General features: G+C 45.9%; 1 protein-coding gene across 1 annotated transcript in view; it reads left to right on the top strand.

The window, feature by feature from the left end:
- Positions 1 to 16,416, top strand: part of htatsf1 (HIV-1 Tat specific factor 1) — a 35,090-nt gene extending 18,674 nt beyond the window's left edge. Inside the window, exons 7-9 of the mRNA XM_052030282.1 lie at positions 2,170 to 2,259; positions 2,373 to 2,510; positions 14,573 to 16,416. Of these exons, the coding sequence (XP_051886242.1) occupies positions 2,170 to 2,259; positions 2,373 to 2,510; positions 14,573 to 14,926 (582 nt within the window). The 3' untranslated portion in view covers positions 14,927 to 16,416. The remainder of the gene's footprint in view (positions 1 to 2,169; positions 2,260 to 2,372; positions 2,511 to 14,572) is intronic.
- The last annotated feature ends 7,078 nt before the right edge of the window (positions 16,417 to 23,494 follow it).

A 23,494-nucleotide genomic window follows, 5' to 3' on the forward strand; every position in this document is an offset into this window, starting at 1 on the left:
GATAGAGCCAGTCTCAATGCTACTGTTCCTTCCTGAATCAGTACTGCTGCCAGTAACCCATGAAATGGAATCTTTTTTTCCATATTTGCCCTTCAGCCACATGTTCACCTCTCTAATCTATGTATGCCTGAGGTAGTTTTTTGCATATCTTGGGTAATCCAGATATTATAATGTTTGATATCCTATTTGGTGTGTTGGAGGTACGTTCTTCTTTTTCCCGTGTATATTGAGGCATCTCCATCATGTAATTTATGTTTAGTGACCTGAGCCAGAAAGATTTGGGGCTGAGCCACATATTGCAGACATTTTCACTGGTGACAGTGTCTTCAGCCACCTTCATTTTACAGTACCATCACACAACCTGCTACATTATCTTTATTGTCTACTTTTTAATGTGCTGCTTTTTTTTTTACATGACTTTGCTGCTTAGGCACCCCTTCAGGATCAAGAGTGATATGACTCCACTCTAGTTTTATAGGTTCTGAAGTGACCGGGACCAATAAGGGAACCATAGACTCCCCCATAGACGGGGAAAGAGATGGCTGACAGAGTGATCCGTCACCTAATGCAGGATTTCTTTGTCAGCCTGATGCACAGCCTTGAGGCCATCACTACCTTTCCTATTGCTCCCCCCTCCACTCAGAATGGTTATGGGTTGGAGCTTGCCGGGAGTCAGTAGGGATGCTGTAGTTCTTCAAGGAGGATTTGAGCATGTCCTCGAATCTTCCTCTGTCTCTCCCATGACCGATCTCGGAATAGAATGCATGGGCCCATAAGCCTGCCCGTAGGCCATTGAGCCTACGCATAGGCCCATAGTGAACACTGACAGCTTCGAATCCTGCCTCAATGCAAACCACTGCAACCTTGGGAGCAAAAAGTAGCACAACCAGTCCCTACACTGAATTGCCACTTCTGCTAAATCTGTCATAGTAAACACTATGTTTACTATGACAGCTGTGCATCAGCAGGTAATCTGTTTGATTTTTGCACAGCTTTTCAACCCAAACCTGTTACAAGTGCTGGTGGAATGTTTTGCTCACAGTAACTGTTGGGTCCACCCAGTCATTTCCGGCTGATTGACTGTTAACGGCCACGCACTGGCAGAAACCATTTGGTTTTTTAAAGGTTTTGAAGATAAATTATAAAAATTAACCTTAACATCTGTATGAGGTCAATGCGTGCCCACTTAATAGATAATTCTAATGTTGCCAGATTTGAAGCCTTTAACTTTTGCAGTGTGTTTATGCCATTGACCAAACCAGAAAATGTGTGGAACATAAATGAACTTGGAGAACAGAGTGGCACTTGTAAGGGCAAAAAACAAACTGCTGGAGGTCAGGCAGCATCTATTGGGGCAAATAGACAGTTGACGTTTTCGGGTCAAGACCCTTCATCTAGACTAAAAGCGTAGAGGGGAGATAGCCGGTATGAAGAGGTGAGGGGTGGAGCAAGAGCTGGCAGGTGATGGGTGGATCCAGGTGAGGAGGGGTGATGGGCAGATGGAGGAGGGGAGAGTGGGAGTAGCGACAGAAGCTGGGAGGTGATAGGTGGAGGTGACATAGGGCCGCAGATGGTGGAATCTGATAGGCAAGGAAGGTAGAGCATAGAACCGAGTGAGGGGGGTGGGGAGGGGTCCCAGTGGGAGGGGTGTGTGGGTGATAGGCAGATGGGGTGGGTGGAGGAGGGGAAAGGAACAGGGTGATAGGGACTGGAGGGGGGGGGGGGGTTTGCTATCTGTACAAGGAACTGGGGAGGTCTGGAGGAGAGAGAAAAGGCACACGGGGGTTGGGGGAACATGTTACCTGAGATTGGAGAATTCGGTGTTCGTGCCACTGGTTTGTAGACCACCCAGGCAGAATATGAGGTGCTGTTCCTCCAGTTTGCATTTGGCCTCACCCTGGCATTGGAGGAGGTCAAGCACAGACCTGTCGGTGTGGGGAGGGGAATTAGGGTGGCTGGGAGCTCCAGAGGGCCATGGTGGATGGAGCTCTGATGAGGGATTTGTCTCATCACGTCTTCTGATTGTCTGATATTGTTTGTCCAGGGATGGGATGGGGAGAAGTATTCAGCAATAATTCTTCACTCTATGACAATACGTCTCGTATTCTATCCAACAACACCGTCCACCTCCATAAAATGCCAAATATTTCATATTTAAACTTTTTATAGGATGATCCAATGGTTTTGAATGAGATCCGAGAAGACCTTAGGCTTGAGTGTGAAAAATTTGGTCAAGTCAAGAAACTACTTTTATTTGATGTGAGTATTTTTGTTCTTCGAAAGGTTTAATCTGTTCTGTATACCATGAATTACTTGCGTGGTTTAAAGAAAATGCTCGAATGTTTTAATTCTGGACCTGTTGGAATTTGCAGAGACACCCCGATGGAGTGGCCTCTGTGGCATTTAAAGAGCCCGAACAAGCTGATCAGTGTAAGCTGGTCCTTAACGGAAGGTGGTTTGGTGGGCGCCAGATCACTGCTGAGACTTGGGACGGCGTCATGGATTACCAGGTATGAAAGGAAGACCTTAGCAGGCGACTCGATCATCCCGGTATAACAGTGCGTAAAGAATTGGAAGAGGCGGCTTAGGCTATCTCCCCAACTATTTGCTTCATTTAGTAAGGTTGTGCAGCTTAAGCTGACTTTCCTATTCACCCATTTGCCTTAGTGTTAATGACTGAGCCCCCGGGCCGATGATCTGCAAAAGAAATCAGCCCCTTCTCCAAAACTGCCTCTAGTTACTGACCTTTAGCCAGAGGAAATGGCTTTACTTTACTCATCATGCATCTTTTCAGTTCCCCTCAAAGTTTGCTATTGAGCTGCTGTTAATGTGAATGATGCAGTAATTATATCAGGATTAAATCTTTTCTTGTGGGTAGAAGTCAAAGTTGAGTTTACTGTCATATGCACAAGCACATGTATGCACAGGTGCAATGAAAAACTCAACTTGCAGCAACGTCACAGGCACGTAGCATCATATAGGCAGCATTCACAAGAAAAACGTAAATGTAAGTTATACAGAAATTTACAACAAAGAACACAGTTAGGAGAAAAGTCCATTCTAGTGCAAGGTGATCAGAGTGGTCATTGTGTTGTTAAACTAATGATGATTAGGGTTTTGCTGGTTGGTTCAAGAGCCGAATGGTTGAAAGGGAGTAGCTGTCCTTGAACCCAGTGGTGTGGGACTTCAGGCTTCTGTACCTCCTGTCCAATGGTAGCTGCGAGAAGATGGCGTGGGCTGGATGGTGGGGCACCTTGATAATGGATGTTGACCTCTTGAGGCAGGGCCTCCTGTAGAGACCACCGATGGTGGGGAGGGATGTGCCCGTGATGTATTGGGCTGAGTCCGCTACTCTCTGCGGCTTTTTGCGTTCCTGCACATTCGAATTGCCAGACCAGACTATGGTGCAACCAGTCAGGATACTTTCAACAGTACTGTGCTGCATTTAGTGTTGCTGTGTTGCCCTGGCCTTCCCCATCCCCATACCACCATTGCAAACAGCTCTGTGCAGTCCTATCTTGGGGTTAAAAGATCTCATCACCTTTGCTGTGAGCACAGGCAAGTCTGAGGGAGCCCTATCTCTTGGTCCTTGCCTTTTGCGTTCAGCACATCTTCCTCTGTCACTTCTGCCAGCTGTAGCGCAATCCTGTCAGTCTTCCCCTCCCCACCCATTTCTGCTTTCCGCAGGGACCACTCTCCCTGTGACTCCACTGTTTGCTCTGCCGTCTATGATACCAGCCACTTTCGCCTGTAACCGTAGGAGGTGCAACACCTGTCCCTACACCTCCTCCCTCACCACCATGCAGTGCCCTTCCAGGTGAGGCGGATGTTTACCTGCACCACCTCCGACCTTGTCTATTGCACTCGGTGCTCTCGATGTGGCCTCCTTTACATTGGAGAGGCCATCTGAAACTTCTGATTGCATACCATTTCGACTCCACTCCCCATACCCACACTGACCTGTCTGTCCTCAGCTTCCTCCACTGCCAGGGTGAGGCCAAGTGCAAACTGGAGGTACGACCCGATGGCACGGACATTGAATTCTCCAATTTCAGGTAACCCACTTCCCTTGTGTTCCTTTCCCACTCCCCTCCTTATTCACCCAGGTCCTCCCACAGCCCCCTGATAACCTAGTTTCTTTTCCCACCCTCATTGGTTCCATCTGCCAATCGTCCCTCAGTTATCTGGTTGCACATTACCTTCCTTACTTGTCAGACTCCAGAATCTGCAGCCACTTGTTGTCTCCACTTATCACTTTCCAGGATCTACGTAGGCCTTCCCCACCATGTGACTCCATCTGCCATCATCCCCCTCCTGCCCTTGGGATCAAAAATCTGTCACGGCACGGAAACAGGCCCTTCAGCCCAACTTGCCCCTACCTGTCTAAGCTAGTCCCATTTGCAAGAAACTGCTGGATGAACTCAGCAGGTTGAGCAGCAGCTGTGGAGGGGAAAGGAATTGTCGATGCTTCGGATTGAAACCCTGCATCAGAACCTGAAATCTCAACAATTCCTCTGCCCTCACACACAAATGCTGCTTGACCCACTGAGTTCTTCCAGTAGATTGTTTATTGTTCCAGATTCCAGAATCTGCTTCCAATCTCTTGTGTCTCCATTTGCCTGCATTTGGCCCATATTCCTCTAAACCCTTCCTATCCATGTACCTGTCCAAATGCCTTTTAAACATTGCAACTGTACCTGCCTCTACAACCTCCTCTGACAGCTTGTTCCATATACCCACCACATGCCCCGCAGGTCCCGTTTAAATCTTTCACCTCTCACCTTAAACCTATGCAGTCTAGTTTTAGATTACTCACGCTGGGAAAAACACTGACCATTCATTTTATCTGTGCCCCTCGTGATTTTATAAACCTCTGAGGTCATTCCTCAGCCTCCTGTGCTTCTGGGAAAACAGTCCCAGCCTATCCAGTCTCACCTTGTTAACTTGAGTTCCCCAGACTCGGCAGCATCCCCGTGAATTTTTTCTGTACCCTCCCTAGCTTAATCACACCCTTCCTGTAGTGTGGCGACCGGAACTGCACACAACACTCCCATGTGTGTCCTAACTAATGATCTGTACAACTGCAACATGACATCCCGACTCCCATATCCAGTGCCTCAGCCAATGAAGACGAGCATACTATACGCCACCTTCACCACTCTGTCTACGTATGTCGCTACTTTCAGGGAACTGTGTAGTTGTACCCCAAGGTCTCGCTGTTCAGTAACACTCTCCAGGGCCCTGACTTTCATTGAGTATGTCTAGCCTGGCTTAACTTCCCAAAGTGCATCACTTAGCACTTGTCTGATTCCATCTGCCGTTCCTTGGCCCACCTTGCTGGTTGATCCAGATCTTCTTGTGACCTTGGACAACCGCCTTCATTGTCCATTCTACCACCAGTTTTGATGTCATCTGCAAACTTGCTAATCATGCCACCTATATTCCCTTCCAAATCATTAATATATATAACAAACAATAAAGGACCCAGCACTGACCCCTGTGGCACACCACTGGTTATGGGTCTCCAGTCTGAACAGCAACCCTCTGAATCCTACAACCAAGCCAATTTTGCATCCAATTTGCTTTCTCACCTTGGATCCCATGTATTCTAACCTGGACCAGCCTGCCATGTGGGACATTGTCAAAGGCCATGTTAAAGTTCATGTAGACCAGGTCTCCTGCCCTGCCCTCATCGATCCTCGTAGTCACCCCAAAAAAAAACTCAATCAAGTATGTGAGACATGATCTCCCACGTACAAAGCCATGTTGATTATCCCTAATCTGTCCGTGCCTTTTCAAATACAAGTAAATCCTGTCCCTCAGAATCCCTTCCAGTAAATTTCCCACCACTCATCTAAGGCACACCGGTCTGTAGTTCCCTGGCTTGTCCTTGCAGCCCTCCTTAAATAAAGGCAGCATAGCGGTTAGCGCAACGCTATTACAGCGCCAGCGATCGGGGTTCAATTCCCGTCACTGTCTGTAAGGAGTTTTCACGTTCTCTCCGTGACTGCGTGGGTTTCCTCCGGGTGCTCCGGTTTCTTCCCACATTCCAGACGTACGGGTTAGTAGGTTAACATGGGTGTAATTGGTGGCATGGGCTCATTGGGCCTGAAGGGCCCGTTACCATGCTGTATAGATAAAGTTCAAAAATTAATCATCCTCCTGTCTTCCAGTACCTCACCTCTGGCTAAGGAAGATGCAAAAATCTTTGCTGGGGCGCCAGCCATTTCCTTCCTTCCCATGATGTCCTAGGGCAGGCCCCAGGGATTTATCCATATTATGTGCTTCAAGACCATCTACACCTGCTCCTTTGTAATGGTCTACATACTTCACAATCTTACTGTTCTCTTCCCTGAATTTCTGAACTTGCATGTTTTCCACGGCGAATACAGACAAGAAGCACTCATGGAAGACTATCTTCTGTGGCTGCACAAGCAGATTACTACACTGATCCTGAAGGGGACCCTCTCTCTCTTGTTAGCACGCACTTAATCATTTAAGATTCTCCTTTACCTTTCCTCCCAGGTGTATCTTATGTCCCCTTTTTCACATCCGACATCCCTTACCCTCCTCAAGGGACATGCTTGATCCCACTGTCTATACTTGACACATGCCTCCTTCCCTGATCATAGCCTCAACATCTCTCGTCAGCCAGGGTTCCCTAATCCTGCCAGCCTTGCCCTTCACTCTTAATGGGAACACGCTGGCCCTGAACTCTTCCTATCTCACTTCTAAAAGCCTCCCACTTGCCAGACATTACTCATTCAACCTTTCAAGTTCCTGTCTGATGCTATCAGAATTGGCCTTGGCCCAATTTAGGACTTGTGGGACCAGTCTTGTCTTTTTCCTTAACTACCTTTTAAACTAACAGAATCATGGTCACTGGTGTCAAAGTCCTTCCCCATGACGCATCAACCACTTCCATGACCTCATTTACTAAGAGGAGGTGGAAAGTAGCCTTGTCTCTACTGGGGTCATCTAATACTGCTTCCAAAACTTTCCTGGATACACTTAACAAGTCCTGTCCCATCTAATGAAACAAAGGACTGCAGATGCTGGAATCCTGAAGAAGGGTCCTGACCCGAAACGTTGACCGCCTGCTTTTCTCCGCGGATGCTGCCTGGCCTGCTGAGTTCCTCCAGCATCATCGTGTTTTTCATCTTCCCATCTAATCCCAGTCAACATTAGGGAAGTTAAAATCACCTATAGGGTTGTAATAGCGGGTGATGTTTAAGGTAGATGCCACTGACTTGACTGCTGCTGCTGTGCCCTGATGACTTTTCAGTGGCACTGTGACCGGCTCTGAGGCTCAGCGGGGAAGGGGGAAGTCAATAGTGACAGGCGACTAAATAGTTGGGGGACATCTGTGGCTGCAAAAGAGACGCCAGGGTGTTCTGTTGCCTCCTGGGTGCCAGGACGTCACAGAGCAGCTGCAGAATATCCTCAAGGGGAAGGGCGGGCAGCTTGTGCACATTGGCACCAATGGCATAGAGAAAGGAGGATGTGGTCCTGTGCAATGAGTATAGGGAGGTAGGAAAGAGGCTGAAGAGCAGGACTTCATAGGCAGTGATCTCTGGATTACTCCCAGTGCCACATGCAGGTCAGGGCAGGAGTAGGATGATAGAACAGATGAATGTGTGGCTGAGGAGCTGGTGCAGGGGGGCAGTGTTTCAGGTTCTTGGATCATTGGAGCCTCTTCTGGGGCACGGGTGACTGTAGAAGAGGGATGGGTTTTCACTGGTGCTACTCTGGAGGGTTTGAACTAGTTTGGCAGGGGGTGGGAACCAGAGCACTGGGTCAGAAAGTGGAGGGATTGAGAGGAAAGTAGATGTCAGGGCTAGTAATTGTGTAAGGAAGGATGAGTAGGTACAAGGTAATAGACATGATGGGACAGACGGGTTGAAGTGTGTTTATTTTAATGCAAAGAGTATTAAAGGTAAGGGTGGTGAACTAGGAGCATGGATCAGTACATGACACTATGCTGTTGTGGCCATAAAGGGACTTGGTTGAGAGAGGGATGGGACTGGATGCTGAATGTTCTGGGGTTTGATGTTTTAGAAAAGATAGGGAGGGAGGTGAGGCTGGGAGGGCAGGGGAGATGCGCTATTAATCAGGGACAATATCACAGCTGCACTCAGAGGGGACATAATGGAGGGCTCGTCCACTGAGTCTATACGGGTAGACTTAAAAATAAGAAAGGTGCAATCACTCTGATGGGATTATACTACAGACCTACTCCCCAGTAGCCACCGGGACACTGAGGCAGATTAGGGAAAGGTATAAAAATAACAGGGATGTTGTTGTGGGGGACTTCAACTTCCCCACGATAGACTGGGACCCCCTTAGACAGGGCAGAATTTGTTAGGTGCATCCAGGAGGGTTTCTTAAATCAATGTGTAGATAGTCCAACAAGAGGAAGGGCCGTACTGGACCTGGCGTTGGGAAATGAGCCTGGCCAGGTGACTGACCTTCCAGTGGGAGAACATTCAGGAAACAGTGATCACAACTCCTTAAGTTTTAAGATAGCTATGAATATGGAATAAGTATGGACCTTGCGGGAGAGTATTAAATTGGAGCCGGGCAAATTAGGGGTACATTAGGCGGGAACCAGGGAAAGTTAATTGGGAGCAGCTGTTTGTGGGCAAGTCCACATCTGATGTGGAGGGTGTTTAAAGACCAACTGCACAGAGTACAGGACCCGTATGTTCCAGTAAGGAGGAAGGACAAGGATGGCAAGGTGAGGGAACCTTGATGTTGAGAGAGGTGGTGCATTTAGTCAAGAAGAAAAAGTATGTAATGTTTAGGAAGCTAAAGTCAAACAGGGCTCTTGAGGGTTATAAAGAAGCTAGAAAAGAACTCAAGAAGGGAATTAGGAAAGCCAGGCCGGGCCATGAAAAGTCCTTGGCAAATAGGATAAAAGAGAATCCCAAGGTATTCTCTATGTACGTTCTATGTACATGTAATTCAGGAAAGGGTCGGACCACTCAAGCATAAAGGAGGGAACATGTGCAAGGATGTGGGCAAGGTCCTAAATGAGTACTTTGCATTGGTATTTACCAAGGGGAAGGACAGGGAGGATACTGAGATCATGTGGAGTGTGCTAATATGCTAGGGCATTTTGAGATGGATGTAGTGTTGGGTCTCTTGAAGAGCATTAAGGTGGATAAGTATCCATGGCCTGGTGGAATATACCCCAGCAGAAGCAAGAAATTGCTGGGTCCTCGACCAAGATCTTTGTGTCCTCTGTAGTCACAGGCGAGGTTCCGGAGGACTAGGAAGTAGCTAATGTTGTTCCTTTGTTCAAGAAGGGAAATAGGGATGACCCCGGATACTACAGACTGGTGTGTTTCACGTCAGTGGTGGGGAAGCTTTTGGAGAGGGTTTTTAGGGATAGGATCTATGAGCAATTGGAAAACCATGGCCTAATTAGGAACAGTCAGTATGGCTTTGTGCAGGGCAAGTCATGTCTTACTAATTTATTTCAGCTTTTCGAGAAGGTTAGTTGTGGATGTTGTCTACGTGGATTTTAGTAAGGCATTTGATAAGGTCCCTCATGGGAGGCTCATCCAAATGCATGGGATTCTTGGTGACTTGGCCATTTGAGTTCAGAATTGGCTTGCCCATAGAACAGTGGGTAATAATCAATGGGACTTTTTCTGGCTGAAGGTCCGTGACTAGTGGTGTTCCACAGGGATCTGTACTGGGACCTCTGCTCTCTGTGATTATATATAAATGACCTGGATTAAAACGTGGATGGGTGGGTTAGTAAGTTTGCAGATGACACAAAGATCGGTGGTGTTGTGGATAGTATAGAAGACTGGCAAAGGACACAGCGTAATATAGATCAGTTGCAGATACGGGCAGAGAAATGGTAGATGGAGTTTAATCCAGCCAAATGTGTGGTGAGTGCGTGGAATGGGCTGCCAGCAATGGTGGTGGAGGCGGATACGATAGTGTCTTTTAAGAGACTGTTGGATAGGTACATGGAGCTGAAAAAAATAGAGGGTTATAGGTAAGCCTAGTAATTTCTAAGGTAGGGACATGTTTGATACAGCTTTGTGGGCCAAAAGGCCTGAATTGTGCTGTAGGTTTTCTCTGTTTTGTATGTTAAATATGAGATGTTGCACTTTGGGAGATCAAATGTAAAGGGACAATACACAGTTGTTGGCAGGACCCTTAACGGTGTTGATGTACAGACGGATTTTGGGGTCCAAGTCCTTAGCTCCTTGAAAGTGGCTGCACAAGTTGATAGGGTTGTAAAGAAGGTGTATGGCATGCTTGCCTTTGTTAGCTGAGGCATCAAGTTCAAGAGTCAGGGAGTTATTTTGCAGCTTTATAAAACTCCAGTTAGGCCACATCTGGAGTATTGCATTCAGTTCTGGTTGCCTTTGGAGAGGATACAGAAGAGGTTTACTAAGATGCTGCCTGGATTAGAGGGTGTGTGCTATGAGAAGAAGTTGGACAAACTTGGGTTGTTTTCCCTTGGAGCGGCAGAGGCTGAGGGGAGACCTGACAGAGGTTTATAATATTATGAAAGGTATAGACAGCTGCTATCTTTTTCCCAGGGTTAATACTAAAGGGCATGTGTTTAAGTTGAAAGGGGGTTTCAAAGGAGATGTGTGGGGCAAGTGTTTTACACATGGCATGGTGGGTGCCTGAAATGAGCTGCCAGGGTTGGTGCTGGAGGCAGACACAATGGAAGCATTCAAGAAGCTCTTAGATTGGTACATGAATGTGCAGAGATTGGAGGGACATGGACCTCATGTAGGCAGAAGGAACTAGTTCAGTTAGGCATTTAATTACTAGTTTAATTAGTTCGGCACAACATCGTGGGCTTGAAGGGCCTGTTCCTGTGCAGTATTGTTCTATGTTCCATAAAATATTTAATGATTTGGCTTCCTCAGCTCTGAAGTCTTTCTGATTAATGGCTTTCTGGTAGAAGAAATTAATCCTTGGTTCTGATTTATATGGGTAACCCTTTACTCTGTAATTGTGCCCTACAAGGGAAAACATCCTCTCAGTAATCATCAAGGCTCCTTATGATCTTAAATGCTTCAATAAAAGCATCTCATTCTTCTGAACTCCAGTGATTACAGGTCCAACTCAACCTTTCCTCTTAAGGCAATCATTAAATCCCAGGAATCAACCAATTGAACCTTTTCTGAGCTGATTCGTGTGCACATACACCTCTCCTTAAATAAGGAGACCACTGCATTCCCAGTGGTTCTCACCAATGAGCTGTACAATTGTAGCAAGACTGCCCTGCTTTCATACTTCACTTGCATTTAAATAAAGGTCAACATTTGCCTTCCGAATTACTTGCTGACCCAGCATGCTGACTTTGTTTCACGCGGAGTGGAACAACCAGCAGAGCTGCTACCTCATGTCTCCCAGCAACCCGAGTTCAATCCTGACCTCCAGCACTGTCCGTGTGGAGTGTGCAGGTTCCCCCCGTGACTGTGTGGGTTTCCCAAGGGGTGGTCTAGTTTCTTTCCGTGTCCCAAAGGTAGGCTGATAGGTTGATTGGCCATTGTAAATTGCCCCAAGAGTGGGCGGGTGGCAGGAGAATTGGGGGAGTTGTTGGGTATGCAAGAGTGAATAGATTACAGGGGAGATCAGTAGGGAACTGTGCCTGAGAGCCAGCATAGACTCTATGGGCTGAACAGCCACCTTCTGTATCATGTGGAAAGAAATATACAAAAAGTTGTTTTGGTAATCCTTTGGAGTCTAAAATCTCCCCAGTCTGCTGCCTATCACAACACTTTCAATTTGATTTTGTCCTTGCCTTCCTTGGAAAGCCACAGATGGATTATCATTGTAGACTCTATTTCTCAAGGTAATATACCTTGTTGAAAATTATGAAATAAAAAACACAGCTTACTTGCTAATCTTTTTAACCCATTCCACTTTAGGCAATTTTTCCTTCATTTTAAAGTTAAAGGCCATGACTGGCTCTCCATACATAGAACAGTACAGCACAGAACAGGCCCTTCGGCCCACAATGTTGTGCCGACATAGCTAATCCCTCCTACCTACAGAATGCCCATATCCCTCCATATTCCTCTCATTCCTGGAACTAGATTACTCACCGGACTGCTTCCTGGAATAGTGGGCTTGCCATGTGGGGGGAGATTGTGTAGAAATAGGCCTGCACCCTCCAGAGGTGAGGTGAATGACGGAGATCTCATTGAAGTGTACAAAAATTCCTACTGGGCAAGGTGCAGATGGAACGTTTCCCCTGGCTGTGGAGTCCAGAACCGGAGTGTCACTGTCTCAGATTAAGGGCGGAAATGAGGACTTCTTTCACACAGAGGTGGTGAATCTTTGGAATTCTGTACCCTGGGAACTTGGTCATTGAGTTCATACAAAACGGAGACTGGTAGATTTGTGGATATATTCAGGGAAGCAAGGAACACGGTTGCTGGTAAATGGTGGTAGAAGATCAGTCGTGATCTTGATGAAAGCAAGCAGGTTCAGAGGACTGAATGGCCTTCTGTTTATGTTTAGATGTCAGCTTGTTTCTTCTCAAGCTAATTATAATATTTTGTCATTGTTACCATCACTCTTCTCCAGAGAGAAGTCATCCCAGCCCGAATTGAAACAAATTATTATTCTTGGTGGTATTGTTCTAGACAGTCCATAGCTGCAATTGGTTAGAGTATTTGGTGACCTGGTATTCCAATCTCATAAAGAGCAGTATTATCACTGATGGGTTATTTAAGAATTTAATTTCCATATCTCTCTTTGTAGTTTGCAGGACTCAAGCCCTCTCTGCAGTGAGTTTTGCTTAACGAGTGTTAAGGACTCCTATTCCTAAGGCATTGTGCAAAACAGTCCTTCCTGACAGCACTATCTCCAACCCTTGACACCCTTTCTGAAGTGCTAACAGTTGTAGGATGGAGCAGCTATTTATAGGGGAAAAGGCCAGTTGAATAACCTAGCCAGCATGACAGGCAGTTAGAATTAACATTCATTAGGTCAGCTATCCAGTCCATAGACACAAGCTAGAGGTCACAAGTTTGGATAGTCTGACTATACCACGATTATCTGCTACATTAATGAGCTCCTTTTGTCCAGATGCTCATAAAGTGATGATTGCTTTGAGGTTAGTTTCTTGGTAAATTTAAATTGGTATATAATAGTCACATGTACCAAAGTACAGTGGAAAAACTTTGTTTTGCATGCATCCATACAGATCATTTCATTACAGCAGTGCGTTGAGGTAGTACAAGGGAAAACAATAACAGAATGTGGAATGAAGTGTTACAGTCACAGAGAAAGTGCAGTGCAGGTAGACAGTAAGGTGCAAGGTCATAGTGAGGCAGATTGTCAGGTCAAGATTCCATCTTATTGTACTAGGGGACTGTTCAGTAGTTTTATAATGGTGGGATTAAAGCTGTCCTTGAGCCTGGTGGTATGTGCTTCTGTATCTTCTGTCCCAATGGGGGGGGGCAAAGAGAGAATGACCTGGGTGGGTGGGGTCTTTGATTGTGCTGGCTGCTTTACCGAGACAGCAAGAAGTGTAGACAGAGACCATGGAGGGGAGGCTGGTTTCCGTGATGTGCTGGGCTGTGTCCACAACTTTCTCTGGTTTCTTGCAGTCAGGGGCAGAGCAGTTGCCATACCAAGCTGTGATGCATCCAGATAGGATGCTTTCTGTGGTGCATTGATACAAGTTGGTGAGTGTCAAAGGGGACATGCCAAATTTCTTTAGCCTCATGTGGAAGTAGAGGCGCTGGTGAGCTTTCTTGGCCGTGGCGTCTACGTGGTTGGACCAGGACAGGCTATTGGTGATGTTCACTCCTAGGAACTTGAAGCTCTCAACCCTTGATTTAGCTTGTATCTTGGGTTACGTCAGGGTAATGGACGGTTTCACAGTGGGATGTGGGAGGAAATCAGAACACTCGGAGGGAAACCCATTTGGTCCCAGACAACACTGGAGGTCAGGACTGAACCCTGGTCGCTGGAGCTGTGAGGCAGCAGCTCTATCAACTGCACAACCGTGTTGTCCCAAGTCAGTTTAAGTACTCGGGTGGCAGTATTTCCATAAGGTCCAGAGCTGCACGCAAGTCCCAAACGTTTACGGTAAAATAACATCTCAGAGCACTTCTACATTGTAGGGTTAGGCAACATTTTAACACTCAACCTCCATTAGTGCCCCTTGAAGTTATTTTGTAACAACCTCAATGGACATGGAGATTCTGTTTGCTTTGAAATGAACAGCTTTTAAGTAGGTATCCAGGGCAAGTTTGGCTGTGTTCCGGAGTACTACCTTGTCAATAGAAGCTGACAACCAGCTGTAGTGACTTTTGGTTTGAAATCAGTTGCTCGAACATCATTAAACTTCCCAGCCTGAGAGCTGAGGCTGTTAACTGGTGCAGCAGACAGCAAGCCTCCACTTCCAGTCTTCTACTTCCACTCAGTTAAGTGTTTAAAGTCTGGCAGGTCTCTGTGGGTCTCCCAGCTTGTAAGTGGAAGATCCGTTTGAATATCTTGCAGTAAAGCAAAGGGTGGGACTGTCACACTCTTAACCAGCCAACAAAAGTTTGTTAAATATTACTTTAAATTCTAGATTGAAGAGACTGTAAAGGAAAGAGAGAATCGACTAAAAACCTGGGAGTCATTTTTGGAAGATGAATCGTCTGCAGTTAAGTCTGATGTCCAGAGGCCAGCGCAGGCACCTGCGGTATTGTCTACTCCCCAGGAGGACAGAGCGGCTTCAGGAGACGCATCAGTAGACTGTTCGGCACCCTTACAGGACACTGGTGCACCGTCAGTGGACTGTTCGGCTCCTTCAGAGAACAGTAAGCAACAAGATGTGAGTACTTCTGAGGCTGAAGTGGAAGAGGCAGAAGAAAGTTGTGACGAGGAAAATTTATCAACGGACAGCAGCATTGATGAAAGCGATGATGCAGAAGAGCCATGAATATGCAAAAGGATTTTGCTCTGTGGCTGCTTAAATCATTTCTTTTCTGGGAGATTATGAAAAATGAGGTCCCATTGCTCCAAACATACAGTAATAACGGGCCATAAAAATCCACTAGTCCATTCAGCCCGCTTCACGTCGTGATGTCTTGCAGAGGACAAAATATACATCCCATCGCAAAGTCTTCTGAGAAAGCAAAACAAGGAACACATTTAAAACTCAGGCTGGTTTAAGAGCGCTTTGGGCTGGAGGGTTGGGAATGGAGAAAGGGGACTGCTTAATTAAAGTGAGAATGACCGTTGTTTCTACCCTGGGTATGAGCAAGGTAGAATGTAGAAAAGATTTCTGAGGGGATATTTTGCGATGCAGTTGTATCTACAGCAGATGCACATTTCAGGTAATTTCCTGCCAAGGTTCTGTCTGTTAATATTCTCTTTAATGTAAATGAATTACCAAGAGAATTTTCTTCCCTGTTTTAACAGCATGCTTTCTTTTAACAAGCTTCTTGAAACAAACTGGGTAAGCAACTGACTGCACAGAGCAGAATCAGTTCTAACAGCAGCAGACTGCTCCTTTGGTCGCTCATTGGTCAGATCTACAATCAGTATCTGAAAAAAACCTTGTCCAGTTCTTGATTTGAATATAGCTCCGTACACGTTAATACTTTTAAGTATACATCTGTACATGTGTGTTGAATCACTGAAATCAAAACATTATTAAGGTCCAGGTTTTTGTTGACTTCCTTGGAAATTGCTGATATCTGCCTACTAGAGGGAAGTCAACTTGAACCACCTGAAAGATGTGCCGGAATAAATTGGTTGTATTAAGTCTTGTTCTAATAAATGTCTCCATGTTCTCATTAACAAAATGGGTTTTGAAAGAAAAATAATCACTGGTCCATGCAGCTGAATTCATCCGATATTCCTGTTTGTTTGAGTGATTAAATATTTTGGAATAGTTTCCTACAGCTCCTGTGAATCTTGTAAGTGTTGCATATTTTCATATGAACATTTTTATTTCATTCTGATTTTTAAATTTCCACTCCATGTTTTGTTCTGCAGTGTATTTTCATTTGCCTGTGGTTTAATTCAAAGCAGTCTTCACAGACTACTCTTCTTGCATCAGGCTTTCGTGATGTGCTGTTGGGGACGTCAGTGTTTTACTTTAACTCTGGTATTATTTGAGGTGATAGTTGGAAGCATTTTTCGTGTGCTTGTTTCCACCCAGTCTCTCTAAATTTGTTCAGAGCTTCAAAAATGTTACTGTGTGAAGAAGTTTGAAATGTTTTGATACAAAAGGCAATTTTAAAAAGTAGTGATTGTGAGGAACTGAAAACTTTTGGAAATAAAATATTGGCGGTCAGTTCCAAATCAATTATTGGTGATCTTTTGATTTGCTAAGTGAAAAATAAGCATTAGATATTCTGGTACATTTTCAGTGTATTTTAATCTAGTCTCTTGACAGATCATTAAAATTCTGGAATGATTGCATCACTATCACCTCTCGCGCCACGTTTCTTGCAGGGTGTTTACCACGTGGTAAGTACTCAGTTTAGTACTGACAGCATTTCTGGCAGCAAACCTGTTTTGCTTTTAATATCTGTTGTAGTTTGCTAATACTGAAACATAAGGTGGTTATTTTACCATAAAATGAACAATATTTTACCATAAAATGATAGGCCATGAACGTCAGTAATTGGCTAACTTGAAATCTCTGACCAGTATATGTTTGTCTTATTGATATCTAGTTGCCCCACTAAAATTTTCCTGCAATCCCACACAATTTCTCTCCCATCACCCCTTTCCCACCCAAATAATCCCCCCCATATCTTGCCAGCTGAAAATTACCTATATTGGTTTAATCTAATGACTTGTTCTTTCGCCGGACCTTGACAGTGAAACTCAGTAGTTTTCTATTTGTTTTCAATATTCCTTTTAATCTTTAAACTTGTAGATCCTGAGCTGAGCTGCAATCTCCCCACTACTTGCATTGGCCTTCAGTACTGTTATCCTTCAAAACATCCTCAGCAACAGCATTTCATCTTGATTTCATTATTTTAAGTAAGGTTCTTGCTTCAGGATTATGGAGTGGCTAACATGAAGATGAAGGTGTAAAAGTGGCAGGTTTTTTGATTCAAAAGCAGAGACATTTACCTTGTTCAATTCACTCTTGTGGGCTGAGATTGGTTGCAAATTGTGACAGAGCTTCTCCGTGACTCTTTCTTGTCTGCTCATCTTTCCACACCAATCCCCATCCAGACAGTTATCCCTACAACCGTGCTACGTGTTACACCTGCCCCTACACCACCTCCCTTATCACCATTCAGGGTCCTAAACAGCCCTTCCAGGTGAGGCAGCACTTCACCTGTGAATCCATCGGTGTCATTTATTGCATCCGGTGCTCCCGATGCAGCCTCCTGTACGTTGCTGAGATCCGACGCAGATTGGGCACTCGTTTCATTGAGCACCTTCGCTCTGTCCACTGTAACGGCCAGGATCTCCCTGTGGCCAGCCATTTTAATTCCGCTTCCCATTCCCACACCGACATGTCTGTCCACGGCTGCCTCCACTGCCAAGTTGATGCAAGATGCAGATTAGAGGAACAGCACCTCGTCCTTTGCCTTGGTAGTCTCCATCCTGACGGCATGAACATCGATTGCTCTAACTTCCGGTAACCACTTGCCTCTGTGTCCCACCCTCCATAGATGCTGCCTGACCCGCTGAGTTCCACCAGCACTTTGTGTGTTGTTACTCCAGATTTCCAGCATCTGCCGTCTCCCTTGTGTCTTGCTGTAAATTGAGTCTCTGGCAGGACACTGTTCAATCCTTGTGTTGGCTCTAACGGGGTTCCAAGACTTGAAAAGTCTGTTTGTATCCCTACAGAGACAACTAGATGATTTGAGTGACACCACCCCGCTGGTTTCACCACAGCAAGTGAAATTCTCATCCTGTCCATTTCATCTGTCAGAGAATTGTTGATGAGAATTGTCCATCTAGAAAGATGCTTTTCCTTCTCCAGAGTGCAGTTAGAAAATGGTTTGGGGATGTTTGCCTTTGTTATACTTCTAATTACTTGCACGTTTCGAGTGGCCCTCTGCCTTCAGAACTTGAACTGCTCTCGCCTGTTGGAACAGGTCCTCCTGTGACTTTCTGCATTTGTGTTGCAGTTGTTGGAAATTTGAAAATTAAAAACAGCAGATGTTGGAATCGCTCTGGTCAGGGAATGACTTGTGGCTTAACGTTTATGGTGATGTAGGAGGGCCATTCAGCCCATTGGGTCCAAACTGGTTCCCAGCAGAGCAATCCCATGAGTCTCCTGATTCTCTCAGATGCCCATCAACACCCTTTTGGGTGATTTAGTCAATTAACCCACCAACACATCCATGACCGTCAGAACTAGCCTGCAGAAGACCATCAGAAGTGGCAAGAGAAGCTACAGACACTGGAATCTGAAACAAATGAGTTTTGAGGAAGGGGCGTTGACTGGTTTCTCTCTCCACAGAAGCCGCTTGACCGCCTGAGTTCTTCCGGCATTTCAGTTTTGGTCCCAAAAGCCATCAGAACCATTCCAAAAAAAGATTGTAGACCTGAAACGTTAATGGTTTGGCCGTAACCACCACCTGATTATTCACGGTATATTTTTTCATTCCATAACATTTTGCTATCTGAGGTCCCTTCTCAAGGCTCAGCAGACTGGTGGGACATCCAAATTTGAAGTGGTGACTGAAGGGAGCTCCATATCCCCTTTGACCCAACGTAGCTCTAAAAATGTGCCTGTTGTTTTCTAGCCTTGCTCAAGATTCCTAGGATTCATCCTGAATCCCAGAACCATTTGCCCTGGAGCATGCCTTCACTTAACACAAATTCCTGCACCTCTCCAAAGAACACCCTAGGATCCCTCTGTCCAAAAGCTCCTGTGCCTGATCTGCTTTATCTCGACGCACTGCCCAGAGCACACTGAAAACAATCTGGCATCAACCATTTTACCATGGAAGGCCTGACCTTATAAAATGTCAGCATGAATTCTTCTGATCTCTTCTTGCCTGTTTTGACCTTGCAGTTACTTCTTTAGCATTAAACCCTCAGATTTTTCTTTTAATTCTAAAGATGCTTGGAATCTGATAAGATAGTATTAGAAACATTTGGGGTTTGCAGCACTTTTGGCTTTTATTTGGATTCATTAGTAGCTTTTACAGGATGCTTTTCTCTTTAATGTTGAATTTAATGTGTCATCGAGCAGTACAGCACAGATACAGGCCCTTCAGGTCAACCAGTCCATGCCAACATGGTGCCCACCCAGCTAGTCCCACTGCTGCATTCAGCCCATATCCCTCTAAGCCCCGCCCCTCCATGTACCTATCCAAGTGCTTCTTAAATAATACTATTGTACCTGCCTCAACCACTTCCTCTGGCAGCTCGTTCCATATCCGCACCACCCTCTGTGTGGAAAAAGTTGCCCCTCAGGTCCCTCATAAATCTTTTCCCCTCTCACCCTCAGTCTAGGCCTCCTAGTTTTGGGCTCCCCTACCCCGGGGAGAAGACGGTTACCGTCCACCTTATCTATGCCTCTCTTAATTTTAGACATTCCCATGAGGTCGCCCCTCATTCTCCTCTGTTCCAAGGAATAAAGACCTAGCCTGGCCATCTTATCCCTATAACTCAGGCCCTCGAGTCCTGGCAACATCAATGTAAATCTCTGCAAATTAACTCAAACGAAGTAACTACAGATACTGAAAATCTGTCAATGTTGAAAATGCTCATCGGGTAAAGCAACTTTAACGATAAGTTTACCAATTTATCCACCAAATGCAATTAGTTCTCCCTACTAATTGGGTGGAATATCCAAATTCGAGGAGTTTGTGGCCCACATCCCTTTGACCCAACATAGCTCTTAAAATTTGCCTGTTGTTTTCCAGCCTTCAGCCATTATCAAGATTCCCAGGATTCATCCTGAATCCCAGAACCATTTCCCCTGGAGCGTGCCTTCACTTAACACAAATTTCTGCACCTCTCCCAAGAAAGTCCTCAGATCCCACTTTCTTAAACAAAACCCAAGGTTGGACGGGAAGGATTTTTGCCATAATGGGCTTCCCATGCATCTGAAAAAGCGACAAATGAAAACCAAATAAATAGTCCAGATTTTAAAACCAGGTTCAGGATGGCATTGGAAGTCTGGGACACCTTTGTTCCCAGATCTGACATGGTGCATCAGTAACTATTGCCAAACTAGCAACGAAGCCTGCATGCTCTGCTCCAGCTTCACTCTATGCAGTGTTCCTGTGAGGCAATTAGATACTAAAGGGGCAAAAGTTCCACAACGTACAAGGGGAGGCTCCATATCAGAGTCGAAAACGTAGCTTGGACGAACTTGGGTTGTTTTCTCTGGAGTGTTGGGAGCTGAGGGTTGGCAGTTTGTTCCATATACTGACCACACTCTGGGTGAAAAAGTTGCCCCTCAGGTTCCTATTGAATCCCTCCCCTCTCACCTTAAACCTATGCCATCTGGTTCTTGATTTCCCATCCCTGGGAAAAAGACTGTGTGCATTCACCCTATCTGTGACTTTATACATCTCTATAAGATCAGCGCTCGTTCTCCTACGCTCCACTGAGAAAAGTCCCAGCCTGCTCAACCTCACTCCATCCCTTGAGTCCAGGCAACTTCCTTGTAAATCTCCTCAGCACTCTTTCCAGCTTAATGACATCTTTCCTACAGCAGGGCCACCAAAACTGAACACAATACTCCAAATGTGGCCTCACCAACGTCTTGTACAACTGCAGCGTTACATCCCAACTTCTGTACTCAGTGCCCTGACTGATGAAGGCCAGTGTGCCAAAATCCTCCTTCACCACCCTGTTTACCTGTGACGCCACTATCAGGGAACCATGTACTTGTATTCCTGGGTCCCTCTGTTCTACAACGCTCCCCAGGGCCCTGCTGTTCACAGTGAAAGTCCTACCCTCATTTGTCTTCCCAGAATGCAACTCCTCACACTTATGCAAATTAAACTCCATTTGCCATTCCTCGGCCCACTCACCCAGCTGATCAAGATCCCTCTGTAAATCCTGATAACCCGCTTCACTGTCCATGACACCAGCTATTTCAGTGTCATCTGCATGCCTTGTACATGGCACCAGGGAACAGCAAATTACCCGAGAGCCTTAGACCTCTACACGATTTGCATGTGTGCTCATGAGATAGTCATACTGTACAAAGGATCTAAAGCACAGAGAACCTCTCTTCAGATGATGATTGCACTTGGAGGCTGAGCTCTACGCCATCATTGACTGGTTCACTGGACGGTACAGTAGGGCCCTGATCTTACAAGGGAAGTGCTGGCTGCACTGACAGGGTATTTCCAGGAGATGGAGCTCTGAGCCCACTGAAGTTCAATGTTCGTCCAGTGGGGCATCTTCGCTGATAAAACGTGGTGCCCAACAGCATCACTGCAGGCACTGACAGCATGTTATGTAACTTGTGGTTTCTTCACAAGACTTTCAAACTATGTGATTTAAAAAAAAATTAAAGACACATAGAAAGTAGGAGCCCTGTTCAGCCCTTTTGAGCCTGCTCTTGATAATATTTCATGATTTGGCTTCAACTGCATTCTGTGGTAAAGAATTCCACAGGTTCACCACTCTCTGGCTGAAGAAATTTGTCCTCACCTCAGTCTACCTCTTAGACTGTGAACCCTGGTCCTGAACCCCTTGACCATCAAAAACATCCTTCCTGTGTCTAATATGTCTGGTCCTTGGTTCTGTAGGTTTCTGTGACATGCCCTCTCATTCTTCCAAGTTCTAGTGAATATCATTCTAATCAACCTAATCTCTCTCCATACATTCTCAGCTCTGCCATTCCAGATATCTGCCTGATGAGAACCTTTGCTGAACTCCATTCCATTGGCAAGAACATCCTTCCTGAGATGAGGAGACCAAAACTGAACACCAAGCCAAGGTGCTGTCTCAGCAAAGCACTGTTGCAATTGCAGCAAGACATCCCTGCACTTGAATCTTCTCACTGCATAACATTTTGCCTTTTTAATCACCTGCTTCCTTCTATACCTACCTTCAGCAGTCAGTGCCCAAGGACCCCCAGGTCTTGTTACACCTTCCCTTTTCCCACTCCCTGCTATTACCACCACAGTGGATAACATCCACATTACACGTTAAGTAAAAACCATTTTGCTGTCTGTCTCTCTGAGAGTTCTTTAATGTGATTGGCTCAGCCAGTGATGATGTCATCAGTGTGGTGCCTTTGAAGATAGCTGGATCTCCAAGACCACAAATGAGGAATTATTTACCATGGAGGTCACTTGAGGGAACCACCTTCAAAGTCAGCAGCAGTCTATTGCATCAGGACTGGAATTCTTTGCCAGTATTTCAAAGCGAGCTTTCCTGGATCCCATGCCCTCTGACCTTCTGAAGAAGCCTACCATGTGGAAACTTGTGAAATGCCTTACTAAAATCCATGTAGACCACATCTACCGCACTACCTTCATCAATCTTCCTGGTCACCACCTCAAAGAACCCCATCAGGCTTGTGAAACATGATTTGCCTTTCACAAAGCCATGCTGGCTGTCCCTGATCAGATCATGATTCTCTAAATGCCCATAGATCCTTTCTCTAAGAATCTTTTCCAACAGCTTGCGCACCACAGACATAGGGCTCACTGGTCTATAATTCCCTGGACTATCCCTACTTCCTTTTTTGAATATGGCGAAAACATTTGCCACCCTCCAATTCTCCAGTACCATTCCTGTGGACAACAAGGACTCAAAGATCCTAGCAATCTCCTCCCTCACCGTGCGAAGCAGCCTGGGGAATATTCCATCAGGCCCCGGGGACTTACCTGTCCTTGTGGCAACCCACCTTTGACGCAAGCGAACCGGCTCTGAAGTCAGTGCATGCGTCGCAGACAGGCCAGCCACAAAATGGCACTGGGCCTTCTTCAACAGCGAGGGGGAGAAAGCCTGCACACGGGAAGAGGTTCGGTTGATGCACCTCTGACGTCTGCCGCGTGTTGAGTGCGAGAACTTAACTGCTTAAAAGCCAACACGGCAAGATTCGAAATAAACCAGTCTCAAGTTCAACCTGTCATTATTCCTAGCTCAGTGCGTAGTCCATCGCTACATTGGTGACCCCGACGGTCCAAACAGGATTTGGACCGAAGATGACCGACCCTTCATCCATTCATGCAATTTCGCTGAAACTGCCACCCTTCTGGATGCTGCGACCATGCCTGTGGTTTGACCAAGCAGAGCCCCAGTTCCAGATTCGGCAGATATCTTCTGATTCCATGTGTTACTATTACGTGGTGAGCTCCCTTGACCAGGAGACAGCCGCCCAGGTTGAAGATTTCATACAGTCGCCCCCGGAGGAAGGCAAGTATGCAGCATTCAAAGCGCTGCTCATACGGACCTTCAGCCTCTCACGACAGGAGCGCAGTGCCCGCTTGCTGCACCTGGATGGTTTGGGGGACTGGCCGCCGTCAACATTAATGACAGATGCTGGCCCTGGCTGACGGACACAAGCCCTGCCTCATGTTCGAGCAGGAGCTCCTAGAGGACATAC

The sequence above is a fragment of the Pristis pectinata genome, chromosome 15 (assembly GCF_009764475.1).
Source record: "Pristis pectinata isolate sPriPec2 chromosome 15, sPriPec2.1.pri, whole genome shotgun sequence".
Classification (NCBI taxonomy): domain Eukaryota; kingdom Metazoa; phylum Chordata; class Chondrichthyes; order Rhinopristiformes; family Pristidae; genus Pristis; species Pristis pectinata.